Genomic DNA, 9,557 nt, shown 5'->3' on the forward strand with positions numbered 1-9,557 from the left:
GGCTCAGGTGCCTTTGCCCCACTGTCCTTATTGAGGGTCCCGAGGTGGGTTGGCAGCCCTGTCACCTGTCACTCAGCATTGCTGCTCAGGGAAGAAAAAAGGGCTTTGGGTACTTGGCCACATTATGTGGCTTCTGTTGGGTTTGCAACACAGCTGTGTCCAAAAAGGCAAAGTTTTGTCGGGCACCATGAAGAAAGGCTTCTTCCTTCCTGTTTCTCTGTCAGTCTCTCATCCCCAGGTGGATCCCTAAATGTTTTCACTGAATCCCCTCCGGCAAAGTTAACCCACTGATGGTCAGGTTTTTCTCCTTTAGTTACTTTATGTGACCCTTTAGAAGGCATCTCTGTCCCACAGCAGAAAACACTGGTAATGGGTGTTTGGGATCTTTTACTTTTGAAGCATTTTGTTAACCGTCCTCTTGTCCTCCCTGCTCTTGATGTCATTCCCTGCTTTGCTGTGATGCAGACTGATGGAGTCCATGATTCCTGTCAAGATGATTAATTTCCCACAGGTGAGTTCCCTTTTGCTGAATCAGAGACTCTGTGGCCAGGTGAACATCTACAGGCACCTTGTAAAAGTAAAATAGTCCATGCTATTAAGGACCTTAGTTTGTTAGGTGCTCATTTCCCAAAAAATGTTTAGTAAACCCTTTCCTGTGGTAGTCTCAAACCTCAGTGTGCTACCTTTAGTGCTGGTACAGTTCCAGAGCTCTGGGCTTCACATATTCCAGATTCCTCATCACACAACATATTCTGCCCAGCTCCTGCCAGCCATAACCCTGCTGTTCCTTTTCAGGCAGCTAGGTGATAAGCTTCGTCTAAGGCAATTCCTGCATTGCTTGGGGTGGGGGGCCTGGTATTCCAGAGCACTAACCAACCCTTCCCTGATCTGTCTGCTCCCACAGAAGATTGCAGGTGAGCTGTATGGACCCCTCATGCTGGTTTTCACACTGGTGGCCATCCTTTTGCATGGGATGAAGACCTCTGACACCATCATTGTACGTCAAGTCTCAGTGATAAGTTGTGGTTTGACTGGGCTCTGGATTGCTATAATGACACTAGAAGTGGAGAGGAAACGTCTTCCATGACTGAATTAGCATCTTGCTGGAAAGCAGGTTGATTTGAAGAAGAACCTTTTGGTCTGGGGATGGGAGGAAGGATGCATCAGAAAGTCTTGATGCTCTGCTGCTGGGAGAGCAGGGTGTTGGTCATGTGGCACCCTGAATGCTGCTAGCCAGCTATTTGATAATACCTAAAAAGGCTCTGGGACTCTCTGAGGTGGAATGTGGGTGCTGGCAGGTCACTTCCTTGAGTTCTCCTCATCCTGATGCTGTCTCCACAGAGGGAAGGCACACTGATGGGCACAGCCATTGGCACCTGCTTCGGTTACTGGTTGGGCGTCTCATCATTCATCTATTTCCTGGCATATCTGTGCAATGCCCAAATCACGATGGTGCAGATGCTGTCACTCTTGGTATGTACAGATGGAGCTGCCCCAAAATGCATGATATTCCAGCACAAGCCCTGCCCAGAGAACAGGAAAAGTCCTTGTAAATCGGTGGTCCCAGGTAACTGCACTGGGACAATCTGGAATTCCAGGATGCTCTTCTGACCTGCCCCATCCCAGACAGCGGTAGCATAAAGAGGCAGTTCCTTTGTGCAGGTCTTCTGCTTTGCACTTCCTGATCTGAGAGGATGGTGGTAAAAACCCCAGGAGATTCCAATTTCTCTAGAATGAGAGGCTCCCGATTCTGTTTCCCAAGTTGTTGCAATCTCTGACATCCCTGTGAATCCTTCAGACATCATCTGTGCATGAGCTGCTGGTAGAATTATTGTGCTGGTTGACTCGGCCTTGAAAGAGTCGTTTGCGAAGCTTTGCTTTGGCAAAGCGTTGCAGGAATAGGCTGCTCATGCTCTGATCAACAGCTCTTTGTGTGGGACTGATGCTTGTAACGTGGATATTTTTGCTTTGTCAGGGCTATGGTCTCTTTGGACACTGCATCACCCTCTTTGTCACCTATAATATCCACTTCCACTCTCTCTTCTATATCTTCTGGTTGGGTGTTGGTGGACTCTCTACACTACGAATGGTAAGGGACAACTAGCCTGGGACCCTCCTCTTCTGGGAACAAAAAGAGGGAGGGAAGTGTTGTTTGCTTTCTGTACCTTGGGCCTGGAAATTCACTTCACAGCCAGTCAGGCTGCTATGAAGAGCAGCCTGACGCTCTGGGTCATTAAACAGGGGAAGTTTAGATTAGATATAAGGAAGAAGTTCTTTACAGTGAGGGTGGTGAGGCACTGGAATGGGTTGCCCAAGGAAGTTGTGAATGCTCCGACCCTGTGGGTGTTCAAGGCCAGGTTGAACAGAGCCTTGGGCAACATAGTTTAGTGTGTGGTGTCCCTGCCCATGGCAGGGGGGTTGGAACTAGATTCTATGATTTGGCCACTGGTGTATGAAGGTGACACTGCAGCTGCAGGAGGTTTACTCCCTTACAGCTGCGGGGAGTCCTGTCTGTACTCCTGGTGAGACCAGGCAAGGTTCACCTGCACACAACAGAATAGCTCTGAATTTGTTGGTACAAGCTGCAAAAAAGGCTCTGAGCAGTGTTCTGCTGGCTGTCACTACTTGGCCCACCCTCCTGCAGTGCCAGAGAGGCTGTCTGATGTCCATCTCTTTTGTAGGTTGCTGTGCTGGTGTCACGTACTGTGGGGCACACCCAGCGGCTCATCCTGTGTGGGACCCTTGCTGCTCTGCACATGCTTTTCCTCCTCTATCTGCACTTTGCTTACCACAAGGTGGTAGAAGGTAAGCAGGGGAGATAAAAAGACATATCCTCTGGGGGAAGAGGAGCTGTGTTTTACTCTGCCTGGGAGAAAGGATGGATAGTTTGGATCTGACATGAGGGCATCTGTGCCAATTTCCAACCCAAGAATGACCAGCACTAGCTTTATTAGAGGAAGCTGTCAAAGTAGGGCAGGAAGTAGATGGGGAGTAGTTCGTGTGCACTGAGTTTTGTTGTGTGGCAGGATGCTTGTTCTTTCCCCACAAGTGATGTGTAACAGCACTGACTGTTCTTGCAGGCAGACGTCCAGTCCATTCCTGAATCATGCTGAAGTTGGGTTGCTTTTCTGTGATCTCGAAATGTGCCTGTCCTGGTTTTGGCTGGGATAGAGTTTCATTTGCTTCCTAGTAGCTGGTACCATGCTGTGATTTTGCTTTAGTCTGAGAACTATGCTGATAACACACCAATGTTTTTTAGTTGTTGCTAAGTAATGTTTACCCTGATCAAGGACTTCTCAGTCTCATGCTCTGCCAGCGAGGAAGGGCACAAGAAGCTGGGAGGGAGCAGAGACAGGACGCCTGATCCTAACTGCCCAAAGGGGTATTCCATACCACAGCACGTCATGCCCAGTATATAAACCGGGGGTAGTTACCCAGAAGGGACTATCACTGCTGGGGTCGGTCTGGGCATCGGTCGTCGGGTGGTGAGCAATTGTATTGTGCATCACTGCTGTTTAGTGTTTGTTCTTCCTTTTCCCCTTTTAGTTTTATATTCTCTCCCCTTGTTACTTCCCTTATCATTATTATTATTATTGATACTAGTATTGTATTGTACTTCAGTTATTAAACTGTTCTTATCTCAACCTACGGGTTTTAAATTCCTTTGATTCTCCTCCCCATCCCACCTGGGGAGGGGAGAAGGGGGGTGAGAAAGTGGCTGCATGGTACTTAGATGCAAGCTGAATTTAAACCACAACAGTGTCACAAGCCTTTTTCCTTCTTTGTGTAATACCTTTTTTAACTCGTGTTGTACAACACAGCAGAAGCTGCATTTTCCCCAGTCAGTGCTGTTTGTAGGCTATATATGTTCAGGTTCCCTTTCTGTGTCTCTTTTTGTTTTCCCCTAACAAAGTCTCAATCTCCTTTTAAAAACAAAAAGGAAGTCTTCTTCCGCCCCACCACCAGATAGTTTCCAGATCCCTGAGTGCACAATTCTGCAAGCCTCTTTATGCGTTTAGGCAGCCAGATTTGTTGATGGTATTTCAGAAAAATCTGCATAATTTGGGGATGTAGCATAGCTTTACAAGTCCTTTTAGATGTAAATGCTGTTCTTTCCTGGATCTGTTCTCACAGCGAAGGTTCTGAGCCCTGATCTGCAACTTTTCAGCAGGTGAAATAGGAGAAAATATACTCCAAGCAATTTTCTTCAAGGTACTCTATGGCTGATTATCAGTCTTAAGAGGGTAATTGACAGGGACTGGAGGACACTTAGATCGATATATGTGTTTCCTGCCAAACATGGGCTATATTTGCATTTCAGTGATAAAAATTCCACACTGCACCCTAGCTGCAGCTCTTGATGTGAATCTGCTAATGTACCTCAGGATGAAAGCAAACAATCTGTCTAAGAGCAGCATCTGTGCTGGGATGAAGTGGGGACAGGATTTTATCTATCTTCCTCAGCAGAGCAGCATCCCTGGCAGTGTCTGCATTCGAGTCAAATGCCAGGGCAATGGATCTGGCACTTTACTCAAAGTGAAAGGATCTATGTCCTCTTGGGAACACACAGTTTCCCTGCCCCAAGGAGAAGCTTTGATCCATACCCTGTGGTCTCTGGATGGAGGTGTTCATTCCTGTTCAGTCTTTGGGGCTAGATGTTTCCTGCCATTACCTGCAAGTGCTTCAGATGTCCTGGGCCCTGCCACCATCAACCACTATCTGGCCAGAGAGAAAAACAAGGAGAAACGTGCCATCTGCATCTGAACTAATTCTTGCTACTCTCCCCTTTCTCCTGTTCCCTGCAGGTATCCTGGACACACTGGAAGGACCCAACATGCCACCCTTTCAGAGAGTTGCCCGAGACATTCCACTTGTTTCCAATGCTGTATTGAACACAACAGCCAAAGCCATTGCATTGACCCTGTAGTTTCACAGACTTGGACTTGCTTCCTTCACTACTTCTGGGGCTGCGTAGGGCCATAATAACCTGCTGCCTCTTAGGAACAGGACAGAACAGCAGGAAGAAGAGACTTGGTTTTGTTTTCTGGGACCTGTCCTTTGGGTTGCAGTTTTGGGCAGCTGATTGGATTGTACCTCAGAGACTGGGAAGAACTGTGCTCTTCCCCCAGCCAGGTCTGGGCTGTCTTGAGTAACGAGTGGTTCTGTTGCCTGCTATTTAGCTGGGATTTCCCAGTGCAGTTTGTCCCTTACCCCTCTTTCTGCTTGCTGATGTAACCCCAGGGATATCTGCCCTGTTCCTGTCCTGAAGAGGGAAGAATTAAATTGATGTTGGTGCTGACTGATGTTTTATGTTTGAGCCTACTTGTGTAATCGAAGGGTGGTGTTGGTTCTCTATGCCTTTACCTGTCCTGTTGTAGACTCAAAGCAGGATTCTTTGCAATTTTCTGCTGTCCTACTTTAAATGCTCTTTGATACATGGCCTGTCTTGGATACCTTTTGCATAGCTCAGAGGCACAGGAACTTTAGTTTCTCTGGAGATTTTCAAGAACACCATGATGTTTAACCACATGCTCTTTCTTGTCATGTTCCCAGTTGATTCCTCTTTTTTCACTTGGTCCAAGCTGCTGTCTCACCTCACTGTCCCTTCTCCTGTGGATGTCAGAAATGTATCTGTCCCCGTGGTTTCACAGCACCTTGTGTTCTTACCACCTTGTCCTATGTTGCTTCATAGGACAGCAGTTCTCACTGCAGGGACAGCATGTTTGTGCACGTTTTTCTATGGATATTTCTATTAAGACGCTCATTCAGCTAACCCTTGTGCAGCTTGTTCTCATGTCTCCCGGCCATGGGACTTTCACCTCACTGCTCTGAGCAGCATCCTGCTCCCCCAGACACACAATCTGCTGTGTACTGTCTGTCTTTTCAAGCTGAGTCTAGGCCTTATTCCTGAAAGGAGTCCTGGACCCTTTATAGTCTCTGGCAAGCTGTTATCTAGTGTTTCCATTAAGCCAAGGGAGAAACTGGGGAGTGTGCAATGGTAAGAGAGTTGGCACATTTATCTCCAGCGTACTGGTGCAGGAAAACTCCAGTAAGGATGGGGAAGTGAAGCAGCCCAGCCTAGGCTTACTTGCACTGCAGTAACTGGTAGCTGAATAGCTCACATGTAGCTTTCCCTTCTTGCTCTAACTTGTACAGGTCCAAGAGTGGAAAGCTGTTAGATGATACCTGGCTTTCACCTTTTCTCTCCCTGTAGCTCTGGATGACTGAGGGAGAGGAGCCACCCCTCAGAAGTTTGCCCTTATGCTCAGGATGCAGAAAAATAAAAAAGTTGTTTACCTTTTGTGGTGTACTTAGGACTTAGCTGTGCACAAGGCAGATGGCACATCAGAACTGCACTCCTTCCTCCCTTGCTCTTATTAGTGGGAGAGGATGCAGCTGTAGTGGCATTCGGACTAGTGCCAGAGTACAGTGAAAGGAAGACATCGCCAGCTACTGTCCTCAGGCTGGTCATCTGCTTCAGTCAAACAAAAATGTCACTTGAGCATTTGCAGTCACAGACCTACTTTCCACTGTTGCTTATTCCCGAGCTCGTAATTTGTTCCCCCTTCCAAGAGCAAGAAGCTCATCTGCTAACAAACACATACATAACAGACATGTTATCTCACTCTCTTTTCCCCTCCTTCCTGGGAAATTTATTTTGGCTGAAGAGCAAGTTATTTGGGGGAAATAATTATCTGGGCTAGCAGTCCCCTCAATTCTTGGACCAATTGAACTACTTTAAGCTCCTAGAATTTCAATTTCGAAATTGACAAAAAGTAAGTGTTAGTTTGTAATGCTGATTCTGGTATTTTCCTCTTTATAACTCCATGGGAGGTTGGTTTCTAATTCGTATTTCTTGCCCTGGCAGTCTAGAATGGGTCTCTTGGTGCAAACTCTTGAAGCACAGGCAGGGGGTAAAGGAAAGGAGAAAGAGACAGTTGTCATCAGAGTAAGTCCAGCCAAGAAGAAAAATCATTCTGTGCCAAACTCCTATCACTGCTGACCTACAGACAGTGTTGGAGAAGAGCTGTGCTCCCCTGCAGCACCTAGTCACTTAACTAAATCAGAGGGGTGAAGCTGTGCCCTGTGTTTTCACTTAAAGCACAAGAGAGAGCAGTGAGCTCTTTGTGCTCCCCCTGTGCAGCTTGTGTGCCATTTCAGCTGGGGACATGACCAGGGTGACAACCACACTCTCAGAAGCTGTGGGGCTTGCTCTGCTCCAGTTGTTGAGGCCTGATTAATTCTCTGTGCAGCAGCTGGAAGCTGAACTGTTCTGTACTGCCAGAAATACAGTACTCAGCTGAGAGCTTCAGCATCTCCTTTTGCTGACAGAGCGAATGCACTTTTGCAGGGAAATACATGTGTGCTGCAGTTCCAGGGAGCATGCTGAGCACGCAGCCTTAGTAAAGTCCTTGTGGGAGGGCATCTCGGTGCTTACACAAGTCCTCTAGTTATCAGGACAAGCCTTACAGCCCTATCATGCCAGACTATCACTGCCTTTTTTTTCCTGACCTGGCTCTTGCAGCAAATCTAAAACCATTTCCCCTCTCCTCCCTGGCAGCAAATCTGCAATAATTTCTCTCCCATCACCTCCTCCTTTTGAGGAAGGTTAGCTCTCTGAGAACTGTGCAAGCCCCTTTTTATTAAATATGAAAAAAAAACCATAAAAAGGTGTCAGAAAGAGGAAGATAAAGTGTACATTAAAGCATCCCTGACCTCCTCTCCTCTGCTGTACCTGGGAGTCCAACCTTTCTTTCAGTCCTTGTTGCACTAATCGTTGCAACTTCAATGTGTTTCGGGTTACCGGTAGCCCGTGTCTTCTCCCATTTGCTTTCCTCCTGCATCTAGTCTCGCTCTAGCTGCTCCTCATTCACTGTTTTTCTCTCTTTAAGTGTTAGCACTTAAGGGCATCAGTCAAGAGAGTCAGCCATTCCTTGTGCCCCCAGTAGGTAAACAGTAAACTACCTTCCTCATACCTGCTTGGTAACTGCACATGACAAGGAAGCAATATCTAGTTCTTCACAAAATACCACTGCCAAATTCCCCTCTGCATACCCCTTAATTAGGTTAAGTGAGCCAAGAGCCAAAGCTTTGAAACATTAGCTTCTGTGCCACTTTTCATAATGTATTTGAGCATAAAGCGAGGTAGGACCCTTTGTCTCCGCAATATGCTCTTGCTCCTGACAACAGGCAGTGACGATGCCAGCACTAGGGCATCATCATCGCTGCTTCACGGCCTCTGTTGTCAGCTGAAGTGGGACATGTCTCAGGGGCTCTCCTCCAAGCACCTCTCTAATAATAGCCTGTTTAATGAAGCATGGGTTAATTAGTGCCTGGAGCTAATTACAAGGTGAGACTCAGTGCAGTCTCCCAGTCAACCTGTACAGATCACCAGCTAGTATTTTCTCAGCCACCCCCCTGCCCACCACTCTGACATCCAGCCTCTGCCCCTTGCAGCCCTGCAGTACGTAGAATCCAGTTCTCACCTGGACCATTTAATGTGACCTTAGAGATCAGTTGCTCCTTTTTTGAAAGCCATCACCTGTAACACAGCTGGATGCTCACAGCTGCTGCTCATATCCCAGAGCAGATGTGTTGCCAGGCCAGTGGTTTGTTCTTGTTGTGTCTTGCAGGTACAGCATCAAGCCCATGCAGGTATGTAGATAGCTGTCGAGAACAGCAATGGATTACTCAAAGGGCATAGTGACATCTGCACTGTAAGTTAGATGCTGCAGCCAAAGTCTTAAAGCTGACATCTGAGTCCAGCTACTTACCTGCTGCTCCCCTTCTCTTATTCAGGGCCTAACGTGCAACCCTCAGCTCAGGTGACCTGCTCCTCCACTGAAATGGAGAACTGCTTCATGTCCCCCTCCTCTCCTATTTTTCCCTCACTTTCTATCCCGTATCTCCCACCCCTTCCACCCTGGCCTGCAAAACAAGCAGAGGAGCCTGGGTTTGTCCCACAGTTACCCACTGGACTGGAATTCGCTTGAGTGCTGCTGTATGTAGCAGCCAGATTAGTTACGCACAGAAAGCTGCCTGCTTAGGCGGTTTAACCTAATTTCCACATCACTGGCTTCCTTTTTCAGCTCAGTGCAGTTGAAAACGCAGGGGCCCTGCTTGCTATTTCTCTCCAAGTACAGGGTTACCCGATGAGGGGGGCAGAGGGGACAAATCCCTCTGATCTGTACCTGTGAATGCGCAGGGGGTGAGGTACCCCCCTCACACCTCAGGTTGGGCTGAGGGAGCAAGCTGTGTGCTGCAGGGATAAGGAAGCCTGTGGCACTTCCCCACCCCTCCACCTTTCTCCATCTGCCTCCAAGCACCAGCTCTGCAAGCCATGGACATGAAGAGAGGTTCACACCAACCTCAACATCCAGCCATGGGTCCAAGCTTGGGGTGTAGTGGGTTTAAGCATAAATGTCACCGAAGCTGGTGGAAGACTGCTGTTCCTCAGACCAAGTATGCCAGTGCCTTTGGCCTCTTGCCCAGGCTGTAGCAGGGCAGGCAGGGAGAGCCCTTCCCAAGGGCTTCTCCCACTCTCCCTCCCCCCCTGC

The 9,557-nt window shown here is 47.9% G+C and overlaps 1 protein-coding gene across 1 annotated transcript; it reads left to right on the forward strand.

Annotated features, from left to right (window-relative positions):
• Window positions 1–465: 465 nt before the first annotated feature.
• Window positions 466–5,401, forward strand: YIPF3 (Yip1 domain family, member 3; the record flags this gene model as incomplete). Its single annotated transcript, XM_010022229.1, has 6 exons — window positions 466–511; window positions 905–997; window positions 1,342–1,473; window positions 1,976–2,089; window positions 2,682–2,805; window positions 4,806–5,401. Coding segments are annotated over 6 exons (631 nt in total), but the record flags the coding sequence as incomplete, so codon positions are not given.
• Window positions 5,402–9,557: the final 4,156 nt, after the last annotated feature.

Source organism: Nestor notabilis, unplaced genomic scaffold, assembly GCF_000696875.1.
Source record: "Nestor notabilis isolate BGI_N333 unplaced genomic scaffold, ASM69687v1 scaffold7239, whole genome shotgun sequence".
In the NCBI taxonomy this organism is placed as follows: Eukaryota; Metazoa; Chordata; class Aves; order Psittaciformes; family Psittacidae; genus Nestor; species Nestor notabilis.